This window comes from Pelobates fuscus, chromosome 5, assembly GCF_036172605.1.
Source record: "Pelobates fuscus isolate aPelFus1 chromosome 5, aPelFus1.pri, whole genome shotgun sequence".
NCBI lineage: Eukaryota > Metazoa > Chordata > Amphibia > Anura > Pelobatidae > Pelobates > Pelobates fuscus.
In genome coordinates, this window is record NC_086321.1 from 225,286,010 (window position 1) to 225,312,405 (window position 26,396).

Below are 26,396 nucleotides of genomic sequence, written 5' to 3' on the forward strand. Positions count from 1 at the left end.
TGTACAGTATTGTACCAGTGATCACTGTGATCAGAGGGCTCTCTGATCAGGCTGACTTTTTTGGGGGGTTATTTTTATTAAAAAAACAGAAAATAAAATAAAAATTAACCCTTTCTGTACTGGTCGCAGCAGCCTAAACTGCGATCAGTACATTTATTTTATTTTTTGTGGGTTTTTGAGGGTGGGTAGTAGGGTGTTAGGCAGGTAGGAATTTAGTAATTCCCCCCCTTTTTTTTTTTTTTTATTAATTATTGAGTAGTCCCCCCCCTAGAATGGCACGACACTACTCGGCCGAGGAGGCGTACGCCATTCTGGCAGGCAGTGATAGTGACACTCTGCAAGATAGTGACACTATCACTGCCTCTGACATTGAGGCTATGACTGACTCCTAGTGATGGTGCCCCACCACCACCACCAAGAGGACGCTCAGCAACCCCAATGCCAGATGGAGACTGGGTGCCCCCAAACCTGACGGCCCCAGATATTCCCCCATTTACGGCGACCCCTGGCATCACGGTTATAGTGGATGCTTGGGAGCCCCTCAAATATTTCGATTTGTTTATGTCAGAGGACGTATTTCAGTTATTGGTTGAGCAAACCAATTTATTTGCCAACCAATATCTGACTGCGAATCCGGGGTCACATTACAATCGGCGTAATATGTGGCACCCAACGGATCTCGCAGAAATGCGCAAATTTTGGGCCCTAACTCTAGTTATGGGCATTGTCAAAAAACCGAGTATCAGGTCCTACTGGTACAAGCACCCCATCCTGGCGACCCCTCTTTTCCCTGGGGTTATTAAGAGGGATCGCTATGAGCAGCTGCTGCGTTTCCTCCACTTTAACGACAACACACTGTGCCCCCCAAGAAACGACCCATCGTTTGACAGGCTGTACAAAATTCGGCCCCTAATTGAACTCCTGTCAGACAAATTCTCCCAAAATTATGTCCCCGAAGAAAATATTTGTATAGATGAGTCCTTAATGAAATTTAAGGGCAGATTACTTTTTAAACAGTATATCCCTTCTAAACGGTCCCGATACGGTGTAAAATTTTATAAATTGTGTGAATCAAAATCTGGCTATACATGGGCGTTTCGTATTTATCAGGGGAAGGATAGCCATCTTGACCCACCAGGATGCCCTGATTCTGTGGGTACATGTGGCAAGATAGTATGGGACCTAATCCTTCCCTTGTTAAATAAGGGATACAGGCTATGGGTCGACAACTATTACACAAGCATAGAGTTATTTAAAACTCTATTTTGCTTTGAGACCGTAGCCTGTGGCACAGTGCGTAAGAATCGTAGAGGTTTCCCCCAAGCCCTGGCAAGAGGTAGACGCAGTAGAGGCTCCCTTTCAGCGCTCCGCCAGGATGAGTTGCTTGCCCTTCGGTTCACCGATAGGAAAGATGTGTACATGTTGTCTACAATGCACGACGAAACTTCAGTGCCAGTGTCTGTGAGAGGTGGAACTGAGCAGCTGGAGAAGCCGAAGTGCATTGTGGATTACAGCAAGTTTATGGGGGGGGTAGACTTGGCTGATCAGTGCATACAGCCCTATCTGGTGAACCGGAAGAGTAGGACCTGGTACAAGAAAATTGCAGTCTACATAACCCAGATTGCAATTTTCAATGCCTATGTGCTTTATAAAAAGGAAGCCCATGCCCATTTCTAGAGTTTATGGTCCAAATTTTGTCCCAAATTATATTTGCCCAGACCCCAAATCCTAACCCTCCTTTGGAATCAGAAGATGTCCAACGACTTACCAGCAAACATTTCCCTTCCCGAATCCCCCCGACATCCTGTAAAAGGTCACCCCAACGAAGATGCCGTGTTTGCTGGAAAAGAGGAGTCCGAAAGGACTCCAGTTATTATTGCCCCTCCTGTCCATCCCTACCCGCCCTCTGCATAACAGACTGTTTCAAAGTCTACCATACAGAGCTGAACTACTAAATCACTCTGTATGGTACTTTGGCAGTTTGTTTGCTTGATTTCCCTGGATTCCCTGACCTCGGCTTGTCCTGACTACGCTTTGTTAGCTGCCTGTACCGACCCATTGGCTTGTTTTACCGACTACTCTGATTTCTGGATTCCCCTGACCTTGGCCCGTCCCTGTTTATGCTAGCCATTCTAAAGTGGCTACACCAAACAACTCAAAATACTACATTTGTAGTACTTGAAATGTGCCTTCTCAAAAAAAGAAAAAAGCAAAAAACTAATCACAGGGTTAATGCTACAGCATCTGAGTCAAAGATCTATCTGCCTCTCTCTGCCTTCAGATCAAAGTGTATGTGTACTGTACTATTCCTGTGATATACTAAAAACCTGGAAACATTGTACATGTAGGTACCGTTATATTCAGAAGACAGTGTTAAATCAAAATACTGAGGTTTTAGTGCACTAACTAATACCAGGATTATGACATTTCTAGTGAAAATGCAATTTATGTGATTAAAAAGACAAAAATAAAAGTAGAAATTGCTACATGGGCACATCATTTCTGTTAAAATGGCTAAACCAAACATCTCAAGGTCTGCCATTTGTTGTACTCTGGGTTGCCTACTTTTGAAAATGGTATGCCATAACGGTGGAAATGTTATTACCCAGGCTGCCATGCTCTCTAAATAGCCACATAGGCCCAGCAAATAACTTTGTCAAACTTACAAGCTAAAAGGACATCTAATATATTTCGCTCTGTACTTATCAGAAAGAATCTGAAATAATGATACGTGGGGGTACCGTTATATTCAGAAGACAGTGTTAAATCAAAATACTGAGGTTTTAGTGCACTAACTAATACCAGGATTATGACATTTCTAGTGAAAATGCAATTTATGTGATTAAAAAGACACAAAAAAAAAGTAGAAATTGCTACATGGGCCCATCATTTCTGTTAAAATTGCTAGACCAAACATCTGAAGGTCTGCTATATGTTGTACTCTGGGTTGCCTACTTTTGAAAATGGTATGCCATAATAGTGGAAATGTTATTACCCAGGCTGCCATGCTCTCTCAAAGGCGAAATAGGCCCAGGAATTAACCTTGTAAAATTTCCAACTTTGAAATGGACATCAAATATGTGTCCCTGTGACTTCCCCCAAAAAACAGAAAATCCGGTACATGGGGGTACCGTTATATTCAGGAGACAATGTTAAAAAAATTTTGTGAGGCTTTGTTGCAATAACTCATACCAGGAATAAGAAATGTCCTGTGAAAAGTGAGTTCATGTGTGGGAAAAAAGCACAAATAAAACTATTACCGCTATGTGGGGCCTTCATTTCTGATAAAGTGGTTAGATCAAACATCTTAAAATGCACCATTTGAAATACTCTGGGTTGCCTACTTTTGAAAATGGTATGCCATAATAGTGGAAATGTTATTACCCAGGCTGCCATGCTCTCTCAAAGACAAGATAGGCCCAGAAAATCGCTTTGCCAATTTTCAATGTTTAAAACACAAAATGGACAAGCGTATATTTGACCCTGTAACTTTCCAAAACCCCATAAAACCTATACATGGGGGGTACCATAGCGCTCGTGAGACATCACTGAACAGATCTAGGAGTGTTTCAGGGCAGTAAACTATATACTGACAATAATATTCTCAGTAAAAGTACAGTTTTTATGTGAAAAACGCAAAATAAACCACGGAACACTAACTTTGGCTAGCATTTGTGCCCAAATGGCTACTACAAAAGACTGGCCATACCCAATTTTGAATACCCTGGGATGTCTACTTTTTCAAATGGGATGCCATTAAGGGGTAATTTTCATTTCTTGGCTGCCATACGGTCTCAAAGGCAGCCTAGACACAGCAAACTAATCTGACAAATTCCATTGTGAAAAAGCATAAATGGATAAGCCTTATATATGACCCTGTAACTTTTGAAACCCCCATAAAACCTATACATGGGGGGTACCGTGGCGCTCGTCAGAGATCACTGAACAGATCTGGGAGTGTTTCAGGGCAGTAAACGATATACTGTTGTTAATATTATCAGTAAAAGTACAGTTTTTATGTGGAAAATGGAAAAAAAAAAAACTAACATGAACTTTGGCTAGCATTTGTGCCCAAGTGGCTACTACAAACGATTGACCATACCCCATTTTGAATACCTTGGGATGTCTACTTTTTAAAATGGTATGCCATTAAGGGGTAATTTTCATTTCTTGGCTGCCATACGGTCTCAAAGGCAGCCTAGACACAGCAAACTAATCTGACAAATTCCATTGTGAAAAAGCATAAATTGATAAGCCTTATATATGACCCTGTAACTTTTGAAACCCCCATAAAACCTATACATGGGGGGTACCGTGGGGCTCGTGAGACATCACTGAACAGAACTGGGAGTGTTTCAGGGCAGTAAACTATATACTGATGTTAATATTATCAGTAAAAGTACAGTTTTTATGTGAAAAACGCAAAAAAAAACACGGAACACTAACTTTGGCTAGCATTTGTGCCCAAGTGGCTACTACAAAAGACTGTCCATACCCCATTTTGAATACCTTAGGATGTCTACTTTTTCAAATGGTATGCCATTAAGGGGTCATTTTCATTTCTTGGCTTCCATACGGTCTCAAAGGCAGCCTAGACACAGCAAACCAATATGACAAATTTCATTGTGAAAAAGCATTTATGGATAAGCCGTAAATATGACCCTTTAACTTTGAAAAACCCCATAAAACCTATACATGGGGGGTACAGTGGCGCTTGTGAGACATCACTGAATAGAACTAGGAGTGTTTCAGGGCAGTTAACTATACACTGACAATAATATTATCAGTAAAAGTACAGTTTTTATTTGAAAAATGGAAAAAAAAAACCGAACACTAACTTTGGCTAACGTTTTTGCCCAAGTGGCTACTACAAAAGACTGGGCATACTCCATTTTGAATACCCTGGGATGTCTACTTTTTCAAATGGTATGCCATGATGGGGTAACTTACATTTCCTGGCTGCCATACGGTCTCAAAGGCAACCTAGGCCCAGCAAACCAATCTGTGAAATTTCTATGTAAAAAATAAATAAATAGACAAGACGTATATTTGACCCTGTAACTTTCCAAAACACCATAAAACCTATACATGGGGGTTACTGTTTTACTCATGAGACATTTCTGAATACAAATATGTATATTTTATTGCAGTAAAACCAAACAGTATTGTGACATTAACAGTTAAATTGACATGCAGAAATTGAAAAACTTTTTTAGATTTTATTCATAGAAAATGGAGTTCTATATATGAATGTTTGATATGGAATGAAAGCCTTGTTTCCCCTGAACAAACCGATATATAATAAGTGTGGGTGCACTTAGTATGAAAGAGGTAAATTATAGTTGAACAGACATAGAGACAAATTCTGTGGTTTGTTTACGTTTTGTTTTGATCACAACTTGTACATTTGGCTCCGTCCTTAAGGGGTTAAAATCAAATAAAAATGTAATATTGAAGGATGCAAAAAAAAAAAAAAAGATATTTCTCTTGTAAGCAGCTTGATACGATTTGACAGGCTTGGGGCTTTTTGTGACCCTGAAAAAATGCCTCTGTTGTTTGGAGTATAACCAGTGATTACCTCATCGTGTTTCTGTTGGGGGATAAAAACTGATCCATGTTAATGTAGCAAACAAGCTTACTGGAGGGGGTGGAAATATTTCTAAGCTCAAAACCCGATTTCAAAACAAATAGTAAAACAGGACTCTGGCATCTAACAAATCCTGATTGTTTCTTCATGTCTCATTCCATATAAATCAGTGTATTATGTATATGTACCTTAAATTAATGGAAGCCTCCTGTAGGTGAAGTAGTCTTATTTAATGTATGAACTATGTAAAGCTAGGGATCACTATCTCATGTCAGTATAATTGAGCAATCTTTGGCAGGTGCTGCATTGTGATTCTATCCACTTTGTGTAGTAAAATCATGGAAGTCAAGGTATTAGTCAACTGTTGCCAGCTGTTTTGTGTTTTGGCTGTCAAAGACTGATGGGAGTTGTAGTCTGCTTTATGTATCAAAATCCACCTGGTGTATGGTTTGTCAAGGTGACATAGTACCTTTCGATTGCATTTTTAATGACAGAAGGATAGCAATTATAGCCTGGCCAGGGTAACAGAGAGGAAGCATATTGATTTTAATGGTGTTAATTATCTTATTCATTTAATGTGAGTTCTTGGATATGTCTGTTAGGTTTTTGCCATTTGCAAATGCTATTGCATTTCAAATGTGACCCGTGAATCCATTGTGTGTGCTGTTGATTTGTAGTGGGATCATGCAGCTTAGCATCCAACAATATCAGTGTCACTAATTATCAAATTATATGGAAAGCATGAATAATCCCCCACACAATTACAAAGCAACACCTCCTGCAACACTTTATGAATAAAATAAAGCATGTACATTATCCATTCAAATGTAAAGTAGGACTTACTTTTTTCCCATTATTTTATATATTGATTCATGACTGGAAAGTTAAAATGCCTCATCCAATTAAAGCGGATCTGTCACTCTTCCGTATTTCATAAAGATATATTCTTTATGAAAATGGGCCGGCGGGGGTTATCCCAGTCCACATTCCTTAGGCCCCACCACTCCACTGAACCACCAGGAACACCTAGGCAAGTGAGCCCGCCCAGCATGTCCCATAAAATTGGTGGATGCCACATGTCACCCAGGAGCTGCAATCACCTGCAAGCTTGATCAGCTCTTTGCCGAGTTCTGGAGAAAAATCTGAGAACCCAGCCAGCAACATGAGAACCCACGGATACCACAGTACCTCCAGCAAAAATGCTCGACTCCAGGACCACAACAATCCCGAAAACTGCAGAGACACCCAGGCCGTCAGAGTAAAGGCAGCCAGGCACAACATACTATCTGGCCTGCGCAAGCAGTTTTACACTCTTGCTCCATCCCCAGAAATTCAATCTACGGAAGGCTCATTGAGGTTATAACTAACCCCATATCCATGTCCTAACCTGACGCTCATGCAACCTCCACTCGGGCTCTTATGTCAGCAGTCCACCTTACCACAACGTGTCTCTGATCTACCCAAGGGGGGCATTGGGTGACCTGGAACTCCTGTGGGTCTGCTCGGATTCCACCAGTCTCATGTACAGTACGTTAGTTGTGCTTCTCTCATGTGTTACCCTCTCATACTGTTATTTTCTAGGTCTGCTTTGTTTATGGGGGAGGGTAGACCAGGCACTCACTTTTTAATTGGGGGTCTTGTGGATGTCTTACTCATCTCAAGTTCATGCAGCGTCCCAGCTCACTGCTCTTAATGGGTATAACTTAGTTAAACTACAAGAGAGCTGGTGCATTTGTCAACAATCTTTTTCACTAACTTAACAGAACAACACTGTAGTTAAGCATGTTTTCACATATTATTTACATGATACTACTCTCCCGTCTAGATCGTCTTGCTAGTTTAATCACCAAGCTTAGCTCAATCAACAAGATATGTGCCTAGCCTGAACCAACCATTAAAATATAACAAGTGCTGTCAATCCACAATGCCACATGTCATTGTAACTGTGCTTACCATGGCTGTTGGGGCATTGCAAGCTTGTATGTATGTTTTCTCTCTTCATGCACTACAAAAAAGAAAGAATTAAAAAAAAAAAAAAAAGGAGTTCCTCTGTCAATTTTTGTCCAATCATAAATGATGGCTGTGGGATTCAGGCATTGTCTGTGGAATACCGCTGGACCCTCCATAAAGCTCAGTGTCTAGTAAAGCACCAACATGCTGTACTGCTGATGGGGCTCCTGGCAGCCATAGAGTATAGTATAGTGCTCCACAAGACTACAAAGGGAGAGGGGTGGTGTCCTCAAGGTGAATGTCACTAGGGCTTGCTGGGGAACAGAACTTTGCTTCACAACCCTCTGTAAGTTGGGTAGCGTGGTAGGATCGCATTGAATGCCTGGCTGTACAGCATTTGTTTGTTTCTTGCTATGCTTTCATTGTGATCTTGGAGAGCATCAGTAGCTCACCGTGCATAGTTATAGAGGATGGCACAGTCCCACCTCTGTGTATCGTCGAGCTTTGCTTTGAGTTTAATCCCCTGGTGTTTTTGGAACCTAGCCAAGTCTCTGAGTTCCCAGTTTTGACAAGAGAGGGAATGTCCTATTAAATGCAGGACTGTTGGCACCTATGTTAAAAAGCAGTGGGAATGCAGAACCCCCTCCACGTAGCACTTGCTCATGGTGTACATACCCTCTGAGTACATGTACCAAGAGCTGAGAACCAGCAATCTAACTGTGATTTGCTGGTTTCTTTGTGTATACTTGATTTACTATTTAAGAATGGGTCACTGAGATAATTGCACTGCTGTACATAAACTATTCATCATGAGAAAACCAGACTTTTATTTTCTCATTAGTTCACACCCTGCCAACTCCCCTAACACTTCCTCACTTGATGTTGATAAGTGGTGCTCTGCACCAACAATCCCCTGTTGTCACTCAAAACTCAAATTTCCCAAATTTCCTGGCTTTGTAATTGTGTCACGTTTATCAGGGCTGTACAGCAGTACTTTACAGTCTTGGCACATTTTTGCAACTGAGTCAGTGATCTTTAATTTCCTGATTGAATAAAAAAAGGCATTAAAAAAATCTAAAATATGATGGCTTTGACTGGATCATCTTCTGAGACACTGAATGCCGTTTTCCATAGGAAAAACACATCTGTTAAATTTACAACGTTTTAAAGAATTCATGGCACAAATTAGTGTGTGAGTGAATAATTTTTCATTAGTGTGTGAGTGAATCATTCTTCATTTAGAACATTCACTTTGCCTTGTCTCCTTAGATGTGTGGAAATATGGCAGCCTTTTAAGATTTTTTTTGTCTGATTACCAATAATGGGAAGTGTTTTTGTATTTTATCAGCACATGTGCAGAGATGTATTTGTCCTGCCAATAATGCCAGTTTATGTGGAGTAACAAATAATGTATATTATATCAAATTTTTTTTCTTCTAAATTTCTGAAGATTAGTACCCATATAATGTGAACCTATGGGATGGTATTGGATCCCATACAATGTGGGGAAATGAATGTGGAATAAGACACTACTACACATTTATCCTGTTTGATACCCTACCTTTTATTTCCCTTTCTTTAGAATCACTCTATAAATTTATTTTTCTGTATTTGTTCTCTATAAGTGTCCGCTAGGTTAATAATCTATATATCATCTCTTGGTTACTCAATATTTTTGAATAGGCTACTATCTGGACTGTTATCCATTTCTAGCCACTTCTCCATTCATTTTCTGAATACAGAATTCTTACAGTATGTCTTGTTTTCACCGTTGTACTGTACCTCAGAAGGAATTGGCATTTTGTTTCTAATTGATAATAGAACTAATTAATCTATCCCTTTCTTGCAGGAGTGAATCATGTTTCCCTTACACAAGTACCGTTCGTCAGTGAGTACACTACTAGTTCTTCCAGAATGATCGATATCCACCATAGATCTGAAGTCACACAACAGGAAATGCTTAACATGGTGCAAGTTACAGAGACGATCTCAGGTCAGCCAGCTGATCCTATGACTAGAGCTGGACTCAAAGAAGAAGACCATTCCTCAGATATTTATGGTAGTCTACTTTCAAAAGACATCTAGTTTAATGTTTAGGCCAGCATTTGATGTATTTTCTGATTTACTTTGTTTTGTTTCTAGTAAATACTAGCAGCCAGAATAAGCTTAAGTCCATCATGAAAAGAAAGGATGAGAAAAAAGAATCTTCAAACACCAAGAAAAATCTTCAGTTTGTTGGCATAAATGGAGGGTATGTGATGTTTTCTATATAATGTGCTTTAAAATCCATTGAGTAATGTAAGAAACTTGTTTGAACTGATTTGTTGATCGTCTGCACTGGTTGTTGATAACTCTGTGTGTATACACCTGTATGCATGCATGTATATACACCTGTATGCATGTGTGTATACACCTGTGTTCTAGCAATTGATACAGATACATGATAACCACCAACTATTGTGACAGCAGGAATACTAATTATGGCTGGGAACCTTGGTATCACAAAGCTTATTGAAACCTCTTATTTATTTATTTATAAAATATTTTACCAGAATGGATACATTGAAATGTCTCTCGTTCAAGTATGTCCTGGGTCCACAAAACATTGCATTGTTACAATTGGATACAATATTACAAAAATTCAATATACAAACAATACACACACACATATATATAAATGTAATACGTACCAGGTGCATTCTGTGCTGAGGTATATTGCCATAGGTCTCTTAAAAGATTTTAGATTGAATGAAGATTTGACTGTTTCCCTGCGGTTATTCCAGAATTGTGGTGCTCTGTAGGAAAATGAGGATCGAGACACTTTATTTTTGTATTGCGGTATGCTAAATATCGTGCTAGTACTGGATCGGAGGTTACTGGAAGTGGAAACAGCTGGTGAGAGCATTCTACTCAGGTAGGGTGGGTGCTTCCCAGAAAAGCTCTTTTGCACAAGGCAGGAGAGATGAAGAGTGCGTCTGATTTTTTTCAGCGACAGCCAGTTTAGCTCTTTTAACATGTCACAGTGGTGGGTCATGTAATTACATTCTACTACAAAGCGTCAGAAAGAATTATATAATGTATTAAGTTTATTAAGGTGGGTTTGTGATGCAGGTGCATACACTACATCCCCATAATCAATGACCGGCATTAGCAGTTCTTGCGGTTTCCTTACTGTGGTGCTTAGGCAGGATTTGTTTCTGCATAGGACACCTAGTTTTGGATACAGTTTTGAAGAGATTTTTTTTTTCAATGTGAAGGCCAAAGGATAGATTGGGGTCTAGCAACATACCTAGATATTTGAAAGAACAGACACTTAAAGAAGACTGAAATAAATGCATAAAATAAATAAAGAATATAGTTAATATTGTTTATCTGTGTTTTCAATAACGTTTCTGCCGTTTTAATGTCCTTTTAAGAAATGCAGTTTAGATAACCTTCCATGGGTATTGGGGACAGGGCTCCTATTTACGAATTTCTGCACCTGGTACGAAACCATTTACAATGGTTTAAAATTATACACATTGAGCAACCAAGCAGGAAGAAAGAGGTCAAGTGGATGCTTGTAAAGATTATGTGACCAGCACTAGACACTGCACATGTCTTGACAACTGATCCTCTTACTAATTCATTTGGCTGTTTGCTGTATTTTATGAAACACAAGTCAAGCAAATCAGGGAAAAGTTCATTTCCATGTTTTGAAGTTTTTCTTTTGAAGTCTTCACAAGCATCTACAATACAGAATGGTAGCTTAGCATACTCCGAATCCTGTGTATCTGAGGATTCTTTCATGGAATAATCTATAAGTGGGTGTAAAATAAGTCATGGAAGACGTACTACTGCCATTTGAGCCACTCTATTCTATGCAGACATTAATAAAGACCATTCCACTGATCTGAAATAGCTGCTTATTGTAAATATCATGGGTATGAATAGAAAATCTAATTTTGATGACAGTGTATGCATTTTAGTATCAGAGGGGAGTTCCTGTGTGCTGGGCACAGCACTAACCTTATTTCACAGAGGTACCAGTTAAATATGGCACTACTCGGAAAACCAGGTGCATAGTCCTTACAAATACATGTATTAAAATGATATCCTGTTGCTCTAGGACTATTTAACCTGTTTTTTGGTTGTTGTTTTTTAAACCATTTAACATTTACCAATTTTTTCAGTTATGAAACTACATCTAGTGATGAGTCAAGTTCTGATGAAAGCTCATCAACCGAATCAGATGATGAAGGTGAAGAAGAGGAAGTCTTTAATGAGGATTCTGCTGAGATTTATAGCGGCATTGCAAGTAGGCAAAAAGATTTCACAGGGGAGGAAGAAAAAAATCAGAAGGATGTAGAAGAGAAAGAACCAGAAAAAGTAGAAATTAGAGAAAGGTATGGCTTGTGTGGTTTTCTGGTTTTGTCAGTATGCTAAATTGGCACACTGATTTGTGGCTGCAATATGAACTGATGATTTGTTTCCCAAATTAGTCAAATTTGGCCTTAAAGGACCCGTCTCCAGTCACCCCACTGCTAACCTGTACACACACAGATGTTCATACACCTGACATAGATAAAGACAAAGCCATAAACCCAAACACACAGTGAGTCTCACAAAAACACACCATGACTCACCCCTCCATTACACATGGTGAGGCACATCCTCACACACATATACACAACAAGAAGTACACAGTGAAACACTCTTAAAGACATCTGCTTGCACAAATGCAAGCACACTCCACCTCCTGTTACTCAGATGCACACACATAAGCTCACACACATCTGCTCAAGTGTGCACACACATACTCTCACACAGTCACGCATATATGTACAGAGGCATTCATAGCTAGTAATGATATTCTCCTCCCCTCTCCTTATCTTTCATAGAGAGGAGGAATAGAAGATCCTTGCTGTGGGGAAGCTGGATTGCTATGCATCAGGCAGCATAGCCTCCCTCCCTGCTTTTCCTAGCCTGGCTGGCAACCGTATATCAGATAGACAGCAGGTCATAGAATATGACATCCCATGCTGGTACCAGCTGCCCATCTGTGTTATTAGATGGTTTACTGACATCAGCTTCACTAACTGCACAGCTTTCACCCACTGCACAGCTTTCACTAATGCCCTCTGTGGCATTAATTTACAAGCCAGGCATTAAGTTACTTTGCCTTTAAAGACGATATAGGTGTTTTTAGCAACCCCTATTTTACCAAAACTTTCCTTTTTAGGTTTTTAAGCACATCCTTCCAAAATGGAGACAAGGTGTGTAGATAAAGTGCAGGTGGTCATGACACATTCTGCAAAAATGTATATAACATTATGCAAATCAACCTAGATTATCTCTTGCATGACCTCAAGCATATGAGTTATTTTAGGCAGGTTGTTTTAATGTTGGCGGATTGGTGTATGTAATGCAAGAAGTGATATAGTAATTTCCTCCCCTTGTTCCCATACTCAATCAAACTAAGTCAAGCAACACATTGTCTTTTTAGATTTTCTTGACAAGGCAGTAGGACTCTAAAACACAAACCATGTTAAATCCTTTTTATCCAATTACCTACTGTGGGAACATCTTGGCAATAACTGGATTTGGTTCATTTAAGGTTAAAATGAATAAAGCTTTTTGTGTACTTGTCAGCAAACTGCTTTAAGAACAGATTTCACAGACCATTAACAAAACCAAATGGTACCCTAAATATATGTTATACCAGGTAAATACCAGTGTTAATTTCACTGATTAGATATTTTCATAGTAGTTTTCGTCAAAACCAAGTTTTAAGTAACAAAAACAATACTGTAACTAAATAAAAATAAAGTGATTATGACAGAAAATGAAATCTTTAGTCTAAAGACCGACTAAAACTAAATCAAATTTTGCTGTCATAATTAACACTAATTATTTCAAACAGAAGTGAAACTCTAAAATATTAATAAACAGAAAAACGATATTAGATTTAAAATGGAACTGAACATATTACAATATCCTGAATATAGAAAATTCAACAGTTTTCTGTTAAAGTGATATGCACCCCTTGTCGTAATTGTCTAATTCTGAATGAATTGCAATAGTGCATCATTCTCCAAAATTAAATAGTGCAGTGGCAAAGTGTTATAAATTCTAAAATAACAAAAGGTCCTACCATATGAGAGTGCAAACGGGTGGGTTCTCCTCCCCTAGACATAAAACACATCACGAGTGATGGGTCCTGCAAACAGGACTTGTACGAAACACATTGACTTCACCCTGCTTTGCACACCCCTCCCGCACATTATGTCCAAATATTATCTTGTTTCTGAGTAAAGGACTATTTTACTCCGTATGATGGAGTACGTCATTCAGGTCTTGTTTGCAGAACCCAGCATTGGTGATGTATTTTATGCATCACTCCCTCCTTTTTTTTTTTTTTTCTTCTCTACTCAATACGTACATGATATATTAACAGCCTGTAATAGCTCCTCTATTATCACTATTATGATCTCCATCAAGAACCATAAACCTGTCTTCTTTTTATATTGATAGGTCCATTAAATTATAAAGGAACATTATAAATACAAACATGTATTCCTAATGTTATAGTTTTTATTTTACTGTATTAACATTCCCCACACCGTGTGAGGGTTTAAAGGGTGAGTTTTACTTTCCTTTCAGCCCTCTCCATGCAGGTGTCTGTGGAGAGTATCTCAGCCAATCCAATGCCTTCCAATAGGAAAGTGCTGACAGGCAAGTGCGCAGGCACAGCAAAACGCTACACTATGCCAATCAGATGGTCTTTATGAGACTAGCTGATTGTAATACTCTATTTAGTCAGAAGTACCTCTAGTGACTGTCAGAGTGACAACCACAAGAGGCATTGAATACCTGCAATGTAAACATTGCCTTTCATGCAGAATGCCAATGATTTCACTTACAAGGTTAAACTAGAGGTACATGGCACGCAGACCGCTTCAGTGAAATGAAGTTGTCCGGGTGCTTTTAGAGAGTCCCTTTAATTTTCAGTTAAATGATGCACACCTTCCTACGCATTCTCAAATTCAGCCAGGAATCCTCTTGTAGCAGTTAAGTGTTCATTACTGCAGCTTTAAAATAAATACATTTGTTTAATTAGTGTATGTCCTACACAGATATGAGTTAAGTGAAAAGATGTTATCGGCTTGCAATCTTCTGAAGGATGCAGTGGATGACCCAAGGGCGTTGGCAACCAAGGATGTGGTAAGTGCTTTTCAAACACTACATTTAAATCTAATTTGAGGTTACTTTGGAAGGGGCACTTCTAAGTGCAATGTTTTCATTGTACAGACCACAACTGAGGTCACGTTTTGTATAAAATAAGTGGATCCGCTTCTTTTCAGTGGTCTCTACACATTGGCACAACAATTGTCAATTTTGGGAACAGCCTCAGACACACTTTAGAAAACATTTTTGTTTTGATTCAGAGAAAATGAAAAATGTTTTACTTTGCCTTCTGACATGTGAACCACAATTGCCAATACACACATTTTATACAGTTTCTGTTCAACCCCATTTTCAAAGCCCTTTCTTTTCAATGATTTTAGTACCACTGCTGCTGAAAGCAATTGTGAATTTTGGTATAGATATTTGGTTAAATGTATTGCAGTGAGTAGATCATGTATTCATGCACTCAACATAATGTGGCCATAGAATATATGGCAAAATCAGTAACAAAGCAAAGCATGCAGAATTTTCTTCGCTGCCATTCAAACCATCCGTGGTGGATGTGCAATATTTACCATATATCACATGCTTCCTCCATAAATTGCATCTCCTTTTACAACCAGTAGTGCATGGCATGGAGACTCCCTTCCACTTTCCTCGACTACTGGTTTAAATCACAGGAACAGTGTGCATACATGAAGGGAATCTACAGTCACCAGAACCACTATAACTTAATCTAGTGGTTCTGGTGTCTATACCATGTCAGAAAACTGTAGAGGTTGTGGTGCTTTGAGTGTTCCTTTGACAGCTGCAAAATCTTATTTCACGTTAATGTATTGTCCCCACTCGAAGCACTTTCTGTATTTTATGGGACTTACCGTATATTTTCAGTTGAAGCTCGGCATTTTTAGAGCTGTAATCTTTAGCAGCTGCAGTTGTTATTGTGTGCTTGTCCTTGGTAGTTAATATTCATAACTTTTTGTCCATGTGAAAGAGTAACTTTGCAAACTGCCCTGTTTGTTGACAGAGGCTTTGTTTAAACACCATACAAAACGAGTGGTTCCGGGTGTCCAGTCAGAAGTCTGCTGTCCCAGCAATGGTTGAAGATTACATTGGTGCTTTTACAGAGCTCTCCCCTGCAGTCTTGAGGTACATCATCAACATGGCCGATGGCAATGGGAACACAGCCCTTCATTATAGTGTGTCACACTCCAACTTTGAGATTGTGAAATTGCTGCTGGATGCAGGTGAGGGATTGATTTACTTGCAAGAATGCCATTATTACATTGATTTGTTAAATGGGACTGCTGGGCTAGAGTGTTTATGACTCCATCCTCTCTCTATTAATACCAACTGCTTATAGATGTCCAGTGGAACAGGAGTATCTATAGCATTTGGTAGACTTATACAAAATAAAAGATGGCCAAAGAATATTGTATTTGCATTTGTTGCACTTCAGCTAATAAGACTTGTGACCCTATTTCGCTTGCCTATTAGCACCTTCATCCTTTGCTGTTCATGTATTTGCAACACTGCCCCCAACATATATGGTATCCCCTCTTCATGGCATCCTGGGGTTGATGCGAGTTGTCATTCACTAACTTTCCATAGAACAAATTAATTATTTCATGGGAAGCACGTACCCTGCATTAAATAAATGTGATATTTATTCTATTTTAAAGGAACACTATACTGTCAGGGACACAAAAATGTATTCCTGGCACAATGGTGATAAAATAACTATTTACGTCCCTTGCCCACTTCATTTTAAAAAGGCAGTGTTTACATTAAAATACCTGCAGGGACAAGCTGTAGACACCAGAGCGACTACATTAAGCTGTGGTTGTTCTGGCGACTATAGTGTCTCTTTAAAATTCTCCATCTAAAAATATTCTCTGCTGTACCCTGTAGCTAATTTCTCCTTACTTGGGCAATAGTTTTGTAGCTATTGGCAGGCTGTGTATGAAAGTGTTTTTTGGCTTTGTGCTTATATCTTGCTATAAAGATAAAATAGTATAATTGCCACATATACCAGACAAAACAGATTAATTATGCAGTAGAAATTTCTGCAAGCAATGAATGGAAAAATGGTTTGCGTTGTTCCGTACAATTCATGTCATAAGAACATTGTCTTGGGTTACCGCTACAAAATCTAAACAATTAACAGTGTAAAAAAGCATTGTTGAGATCATTTGTATGACAGACGTATGGTCCTGACAAGCACGCATTCGTTTATTTGAACAATTATTGCCTGTTTTATTAATTTTCTTTGCCAGTGACTCATGCCACACTCTAATGCATTGTTTCATTGCAGATGTGTGCAATGTAAACCACCAGAACAAAGCTGGCTATACTCCCATCATGCTCGCTGCTCTGGCAGCTGTGGAAGCACCCAAGGACATGAGGGTAGTGGAAGAGCTGTTTGGTTCTGGGGATGTAAATGCCAAAGCCAGTCAGGTCTGTACAAATATGTTTAGGCTTTCATTTATATTAGTTTGTGATCTATCACCTTTTCTTTGCAGCCATTAAATATCTATTTACTTGGTATCCACAACAAATATTTGACCATATTTGAATTTATAATTTTGGGCGGGGAAAAAAAGTAAGAGCCGTATTTCTGAACAAACAAAAATTACTTTACTTTATGGAGTACGTTTTTTCTTGCCTGTGAGTGCTCAGCTTACCTTTTCCGACCTTCACTTTGCACTAAGGTAGTTTGCTTTAAAGGGGAACTATCACTTCTCTGAATAAAATATTGAAATAACCTAATATTTGTGTTAAAAAATGTTTTTGTTTTTTTTTGCCCCATTTTCGGTTTTAAATTTATGTAAAGCTTTAGCAAATTACATCATTATCCAGCTCAGACAGAAAAAAGCATGGGAAAAGATTGCAAATGAAGAGGAGAGAGCTAAACATTGTTTCAATTCATCTCTTCTCTTGATGCTTTTTTATGCTGTCAGGTGCAAAGGACAGTAGAGAGTTGTAGTGGTTATAGTGCCAGGAATGCTCTGGCATGCTCCTAATGTAAGAAATCAAGCAGTTTTATAGTAGTTTGACTTCTTACCTGGGTCCGCGAGTTGCTATTAGCCTGCCGTTTAGCTAGAAGCACGCTGCCTGAGCTAAGTCCTGCACTACACTTACCTGTGGTGGGTGGGACGAGGTGGGGAACTGTGCCTGGTGGACCCCAGGTGAGCAATGAAAATGTTCCCAAACGGTTTGACTACTTACAGTGGAGAATCATGTTGTAATAGTTATGGTGTGTGAAATGTACCTTTAATAGGCTCCTGGAATATTCAATTTTACCTTGGTTCAGCAAACACCAGTGTACATGGAATACTTATAAAATGTACCATGGGACATTGTAAATATCTCACATAGATTTTATCAGCACTGTAAAAACCTCTGCTTCTTACCTGCTGATGATGCAAGAATGTCCCTTCAGTAGCTGATTGACCTCAAATCCAAGCACTTTAAAACGGAACGTTTTTTTGTTTGTTTTTTTTATGTATTTTTAAAAAGTAATCCATTATTACTGAAGTGTCATGTCTGAAGGGCATGTCTGAAGTGTTTCTTTAACGTTTTGCACAAGGTTTGATTTGATGTAAAAATTACTTGCTTTTCATGTGTGATCTTATTCTGCTTCCAGGCAGGTCAGACTGCTCTGATGCTTGCAGTGAGCCATGGAAGGATAGATATGGTAAGGGCTCTCCTGGTGTGTGGTGCAGATGTCAATATCCAGGATGATGAAGGATCAACAGCATTAATGTGTGCAAGTGAGCATGGACATGTGGAAATAGTCAAGCTGTTACTGGGCCAGCCTGCATGCAATGCTGCCTTGGAGGACAATGTAAGTTTTAACACAAAATACCCAATTGTCTTGACAAGATCTAATTTTCTTAAAGTTTAGAATTGCATTAGATGTTTACCTATCGTCTTCGGTTTGTTTTAATTAACAAATGAACAATCTGGACCACATTTCATTTGGTAAAAGAAGCTGCAGTGCGTACAATTTATTGGTGCGCGGAGGGAGCGGTTTCAGTTTTTTACGGCAGCTCCAAAAGAATCCAATGTTGAGTAAAGCGTCAATTTCTTTCCTGCAGCATATAAATTTGAATTTGGTTATATCTACAAAATGTTTTTTGTATTTGTGTTTTTTTTCCTGTAAAGTTAGCATTTTTTATTCACTTCCTTATAGCGTGATGAAGTTGTGTCTCCAGGAAAATGTGTAATTCTGGCTACCCTACCCTCTGAGTGTTTTTCTCCCACAGTGTTGTAGTGTCCTGGGAATGAGGAAGGCTCTTGCTGCTTTGCACACAGGGCTGCATTCTGCTCAGTATATACTCCTCTGGTCAATGTCTTTATTTAACAACAAATGCACTTAAAGGGTCCTTTCATTGTTATGGTTTATAGTTGATGATTTAACCCCTTAAGGACACATGACGTGTGACATGTCATGATTCCCTTTTATTCCAGAAGTTTGGTCCTTAAGGGGCTAAGGATAAAAATGATGCATATGCTACTAATACTAGTGCTATCACATGTTTAATTATATATTGTCTGTTGTAGCATTTAATTTGCAAGCGAGGGGGCATGAAGATGTTTGCAGTATCCTATTAAAACGCTTCTATACTTTTGCTCATTATATTCTCTTCCAGATTTTCTAGCACAATATATAGAACCCAGATTTCTGGTATGCGCAATTTAAATGCTGTTCAAGTGTAATTTGTTCTTCATACTAGCAATAATACGAAATGAGCTGGTTCTCCAGTCATTTTATTTTGCTAGCCTAACCAAGCATTTTCTTTCTTTTTAGGATGGCAGTTCAGCGCTGTCTATTGCTTTAGATGCTGGCCACAAAGATATAGCTGTTCTCCTCTATGCACATGTAAATTTTTCTAAAGCCCAATCACCAGTAAGTACAAAGCATACCCTTAAATAACTATCTTTTTGTAATTATATTATAAAGTGTTTTATTAATGAAGTTCTTACAATTCATATTAACACAGCAATATGTAACCATCTTATCTGTAATTTGAACAGAAACTCTATAACAGGGGTGCGTAGATGTTGTAGAACTACAACTCCCATGATGCTTTGCATGCATTCAGAATGACAAAGCCTCGTGAAAGCTGTAGTTTTAAAACATTTGGGGAGGGCGGAGCCGACAGCCGAGCAGACAGGTCGCATTCACTAAGAGCTCCGTGCATTTTCAGCACAAATTACCGAAAAAAGCGATAAAACTTACCCAAAACAAAGCTGAACTCACCTGGCAAGCTCGCCAATCATGGGCAGAAAAAACAAAAAACTAAAACCAGATCAGATCCGACCTGGCACAAGCATTGGGGACCTATGGAGGCGAGCACATGGCGCCCTTGAGCCCAACATGGCCGCCTATATCGACGACAATGAGGACTCCGATGAACAACTCTCGGACCCCGAAGAAACATACCTACCCACAACATTGATACCACCGCAGCCGGACTCAGCCCCGGTAACGAAGGCGGTCATGCAGGAACTGCTAGCGGACCTCCGCCGGCACATCCAGACTGATGTGGCGGACATACGGAAAGATATCCAGGGCCTGACAGGCCGCATGGGAAGCCTGGAGCAAGACGCCCGCAACCACACACGGCAAATATCCGTGATACAACAGGAGCTAAAATCGATGCAACAACAGCGCCTTACTATGGAGCAAAAGATGGCGGCAATGGAGGACTCGTACCGCGCCCAAAACATCAAGATAAGAGGCATAACAGATACGGTCCTGGACACTGAGCTACCACACTTTCTGAGACGCCTGATGAGCAACATACTCCCGCTGAAGCAGGCTAAGGGAGTGTCCCTCGATGGTATGTTCAGAATCCCCAAACCAACAACGGCCCCAGCGGCAGCACCTCGAGACCTCATTGTAAGATTTCAGAAGCGTCAGGATAAAGAAGCAGTCATGACCGCAACCAGGGGAAACGCACCGTACGCTTTTGAGGGCATGGCCCTAACATTTTATACGGACTTATCCAGAGGAACTATGGCCTGGCGCACAGCCCTCCGGCCCTTTACCTCCCTGCTCCGAACACACAATATCAAGTACCAATGGCGCTCGTCTCACAAGCTCCAAGTATTCCATGGAGACACTACATACTTAATAGCAGACCTGCAGGAAGCGAGGACGCACCTATCAACCCTAGGCCTACCACAGGACTCTATGCAGCAACCCTGCTCAACCCTAAAGCCCCATGAGTGGAACCCAGCTACCTCCGAGACATTTGTCCCGAGAGGGCACAACCACGCTGCGCAGAAGACGGCCCCCACCTGAACAACCCTGGAGATCATGTGGGGCCCCGCCAACCACTCTAACCGCAGCCTCGGTGTTGTCAGAGGACTGAAAATGAAAATGTTTTACGGTTGAAAATGTTTTACAGTTGAAAATGTCTTTTATGGTTGAATTTGCCGGTTACACCTACTCCACAGAGGTACTCACACAACATACGAGACACCCCTGCCACTATACAGCAATTAGCCACACATAGCCCCCCCTGCATCCACAAACTCCCACGACACCAGGGCAGCAGGCTCGCCCACACCACTGTCACCTACCGACACTGACTCCCGCTGCCATACCCGGAGATAGAGGCTTGGGGGCACACAATGCGCACACATAGGGAGCCACGGGCCCCAATCTAGATATGCCCTCTCTTAAGTAAGTTTAGCACAATCTGCACCATGCAGTAGCAGACCACCAGAGTATAAAACACCGACCAGTCGACCCTACCCACAAGAGTAACACACTCAGGACCCCTTATATATGATGTCCACACATTAGCCCACCCTTGCCCGCAACCTACGGGCATCAGCGATCGCACCCCCCAGGAGCACCTATCATCATGCCAACCAAGAGGTCGCAAGGGATCTAAGAGCCCACTAGCCTCCCACACAAGTCACAACGCAGGCATGCACTTAGTGAGACCACGCAAGTTGCTACATACATTAGCCGGTACCGATACGTGTTAAACGCTGCTGCACGTCAGTGATTCGCCTATTTAGTCACCACTTAATGTTTAGCCCTCACGGTAAAACGCACCCGAAAGATCATGTCCAAACTTACCTAACAACTGATACGCCTAATTACTTAACCACTTACTGTTTAGCCATCACGGCAGAACGAACCCAACGGAACGTGTCAAAATGTAGTACCTCCTGGAGTTAACTTAAAGTGCTTGAACTGAGCTAGCTACTCTTTATCTACAAACACAAAAGCACAATGTTATAGATGCCATATTTGTATTACCAGGTGCATCTAATCTCCTCACACCAGCTGATATGGCAGTATAGATTTGCATGTCCACTACAGGCACGAAACATAAAGAAGTCTCTCAAAAGTTAAGCAGACATGTATACTTATATCTTGTATACTACTTATATCTTGTATACTACTACTTACTCCGCTATCTAGATGACCAGCCATACTTTGACGGTTACCCGATAATGCTCTCTTAAAAACTTAAAATGTGCTATACTCTTATGCCACGTTATGTTTCCATTAATTGTTACATCACTGCTTGTTACCGCTGTTGTGGCTGCACAAGCCTATTGTTATACCATGCACAACAAAAATAAAGAATTAAAAAAAAAAAAAAAAAAAAAAAAAACATTTGGGGATCTACTTTTTGGGAATGCCTGCTTTATAACCATTTCTGTCAAACTGTTACTGAGCAGTTTGACCAAAGCCATGACTCTCCCTGCCTCCCAAAGCCTTCCATTCCTAGACGGCAATGTGAGCTTGTTATCGCTAGGGGTGGGCTTATTTTCAGCATTACCCAAATAGAAGGGACAGGCACTTGGTCAGTAATAAAATACCTTGGGACTGTACCCAGAAGCATATTTAACAATAAAATGATTACTGTGAGATTTAGAGATTATAGTGCTTACAGTATTCATTAAAGCTCTGCTTACAGTATTCATTAAAGCTCAGATTAGAAATGTGGTATCAGAAAAGCATGATGACTGCACTTTTTATTTATCTTTTTTTAATTAAAACTGATTAAACAGGGGCGGAGCTTGACAGCCAAGCTCCTGTCTAAATAGCCTGAAAAACGATCAAAATCGCTGCAAAACCTGCAAATTCAATGCCTTTACACTGGGGCTTAATAGCCAGACAATGCATAACCGAGCCTGGGACCACAAAATGCGACCGATTCCAGGGGATGGACCTGAGGCCTACCTGCGGCCTACTCAGGAAGCATGGGGGAGACGGCCGATCCCTCAGCCGACTGCAGCCTGTAACAAAGGAGGTCTCCCCGGAACACTCTCTCCCCCCCCTGCCGGTGAGGGATATCCCAGCAACCAGAGCATGTTGATCAGGACGGAGAAACCGAGCTCAGCCACCTTGCACCGCCGGACCGCCGACTCACGACATGGAGACCACGTGGATCTCAGCATCCAAGCCCAGCTTGCCTCCACTGTCAGAGCGGCTAGACCGCCTATTCAGTGATTTTTGGGCCAAACTCACCAGCCGCAGAGACAACCGGACACAAGTCCCACCGGCATCATCCACAAAGGACATTACACAGCAGCCTGCAGCTCCGGTGCGGAACTATGGGCTATGTATAATAACAATGTTCAGCCTGCATAACACTCCATAGCCTCAATAGACTTAGCATGCTCCTACATTCCTGTATTAACCCATAAAACTGTGCAAAGTTAATAGGACACTTAACTGTTTCTCTATGTCTATGTCTGTCTATGTCTAAGTCTTTAATTTGCTATCACTACTAAGCTTACGATATTATCTTGTTTATATAACTACTTAAAAAAAAAAAAAAAAAGTGCAATGTCATTAATGCCATGTGATTAAGACTTATGCAGAACACTTTTGTTTAGAAAAATAAGATGGATGGGAAAGTGGGATCCAAAGATATCTTTTAACTAAAAGTCTGATTTTATGCATTAAATTATAATATAATCGGGGCTCGGGGGCGTGGCTGGCGGGGTCCGGGACTGAGGGAGAGCATCCAAACACCCCCCCCCCCCATACCTCCCCGCACACCCCTTCCCACCCCACCCTACTTTATCTCACCCAACGTCCTCATACTGCCATAATATAAAATACACCCTTGACCCCCCCCACAACTTCATAGTAAGGCAAGGATGGTCGCTGAAAGAGGGGAAGACGCCCACCTCCGCAGATAAACACTGAACTAGGGGACAGCAGACGAGAATGGACACCCTTGCAAACATAAGGAATGGGACACGAAGCTCGGAAATCTAAGAAATAAACACAACTTCAAACATACCCACACCCAACCAATACACACAAGACAACTTCCCATACTGTGACTGCTCCCCCTCCCCCCTCCCCCCCCCCCCAAAGTGACACACATGCTCAATGATAAGAACACACCCCACGCCACGCGAACAGTACGAGACACTAGGAGAACGAATAGACTAAACACTCTCTCACACATACGTAACGCACACATGAACAAGCTTGATTAGACCTACGGATAATACCAAACACAAGCTTGAAGTAGAAACAGCTAACGAACGCAGACACACAACAAGGCTGAGCAGTAAACCCCACGAGGAACGACAACACGCTCATAACGGTTTTACCCTATCTCTCAATATGGTAAGTGGAATAAATGACAAAAGTGAAATGATGTATGATAACGGACCTACGTGTCCACCTCAGGCAACGTCAAAACGATGACAGCAATGTACCACATAGGAGAAAAAAACATCTTACTGTATGGAAGCTCACTCACTCTAGAAAAGGGCCGCTACGGAAAACGCAATATACCCGGATGACAACCACAATCACATAACATAATAGGAGCACCACACCCCGCACAAAAACACCAAACACCTGCAGACAGATAATATAACCCTAATGAGAAGTTATAAACCAGATCTGAACATGGCGTAAAAGGACCTGCGAGTCCTACATAAACAACCTTAATGTACCAACAACCACAGTTTGCTCAAAGACCTGCGAGTCTCAGTGTCTGATGGCTTAACTGTTTCATATATACACGTATTGGAATTATAACATGTAACAAACAACAATAAAAATCATATTTACCTAAATTATAATCTATTAAAACATGTCCTAATATTTTTTTCAGTTATACGTTTTTGTGTTCCTTGTCACAGGTGAATAATGATACATTATATTGCACATCTGTAATTGTTTTTGTTGTTTTGCAGGGTACTCCTAGAATGGGGAGGAAGCTTCCACCAAGTCCTACACAGCGAACCCCATATGATAATTGATTGTGGTGGAGACATGACTGAACATTTAGCATAATAATATTTTTTATAAAAGACAAACATTTTTGCCATCTCCAAGCTGCTGCTAACTGTTACTGTTTCCAGCGACCGATACTGAATGTACATGTCTTGTGCCTAAACGCACCAGCAGACTGAAGCAATATGTGTATATATATATGACTAAATCTTGCAAGTTTAAACTGGAACTTTCTCTGTATTGTCATGACTGTGCTTCTGCACATTGGTCGTATCATGGATACTTAACAAGCATGTTGATTGTGTGTGAAAGGCATTCTTAAAAAATCCTGGAACTTTAGCTAGGATTTGTATTTGCCTTGACACATCTGAAGATAAAGTGCCATAGTGCCTGTTGCATTATCCTAAGCTTAATATCACTATTTATATGTATTAAGCTGTTTATCACCCCTGCTCTACACCTGGCATTCCGAGGTATTGCTCATTTCTGCTTTTATGCAATACACTGAGGGCCCCCTGAAGCTGCTACTTAGCTGTGACAGTCAAACGTATTAACCATCTCCAACTGGAAGATCACAAGTTGAAACACTTATGCCTCCCACCCTCCTCGTTGGTATGCACCCGTGTTCGGCGATTGAGCCGCCCTGACAGCTATGTCTTTTTAAATGTAAAGTGTAAAAAAGGAGCCTCAGTAGATCTGATTGGACTAAAAAATTAAGTACTGTCTTCAGGACTGGATGTAATATATATATAACTTTTATATTGAAGTCTATAATATCTACAAATGTTAAGTAATTCAGTGTTCCTGCATATATTTTTTAATCCGTAAGAGAAGGTGCATGTACTGTACCTATATTTTTTAAATACATGTAGTTCTGTGTATTTTTTTTAAATCTGACCGCTTGCCTCACAGTTACTGTATTCACTCTCTGCTAGCAAGCCTAACAAGATGTTGACGTCTATGCATATTTATATAATAGTACCCTGTCACTTTTCTTCTCGAGTTGTATGTTTAAGTGTTTGAAGTGCCTTAGACTCTTGCCATATTTTCTCAATAAACTGTCATCATGACTTTTTTTCCATTATTTTTATTCACTTTTTAAATAATGAAAAACTATGCAAGGTAAATTTTCTTTTCTGTGCTTTGGTAGGCACTAATAACTATAGCATTTCATCTTGTTTTACCTAGGCCTTCTGTTTTAATAAAAAAACTCTTAAACGCTTACAAATAAAATTACTAAAGATAATGAAAAGTAAATGATTTCAGCACCTGATAAACCGATTAAAACACTGTGCATTGTAGCGAAATGTTTAACAAACCTCTTTCCAGAAATTGGCCATGTGGGCAAAAACATCTATGTGTGGGCAGGAAAGGCCGGCAGCTTAGAAACTGAGAACAAATATTTCACTAATCAGTTCGTGGCAAATATGCTTTCCGGTAAGAGAAAGG

The 26,396-nt window shown here is 40.3% G+C and overlaps 1 protein-coding gene across 4 annotated transcripts in view; it reads left to right on the forward strand.

The window, feature by feature from the left end:
• Nucleotides 1-26,017, forward strand: part of KANK1 (KN motif and ankyrin repeat domains 1) — a 148,075-nt gene extending 122,058 nt beyond the window's left edge. For all 4 annotated transcript variants that reach the window (XM_063455077.1, XM_063455079.1, XM_063455078.1 and 1 more), the window contains exons 4-12: nt 9,387-9,596; nt 9,680-9,788; nt 11,710-11,922; nt 14,653-14,740; nt 15,732-15,951; nt 17,019-17,161; nt 18,351-18,551; nt 19,518-19,616; nt 24,908-26,017. In XM_063455077.1, the coding sequence (XP_063311147.1) occupies nt 9,387-9,596; nt 9,680-9,788; nt 11,710-11,922; nt 14,653-14,740; nt 15,732-15,951; nt 17,019-17,161; nt 18,351-18,551; nt 19,518-19,616; nt 24,908-24,973 (1,349 nt within the window). In that variant the 3' untranslated portion in view covers nt 24,974-26,017. The remainder of the gene's footprint in view (nt 1-9,386; nt 9,597-9,679; nt 9,789-11,709; nt 11,923-14,652; nt 14,741-15,731; nt 15,952-17,018; nt 17,162-18,350; nt 18,552-19,517; nt 19,617-24,907) is intronic.
• Nucleotides 26,018-26,396: the final 379 nt, after the last annotated feature.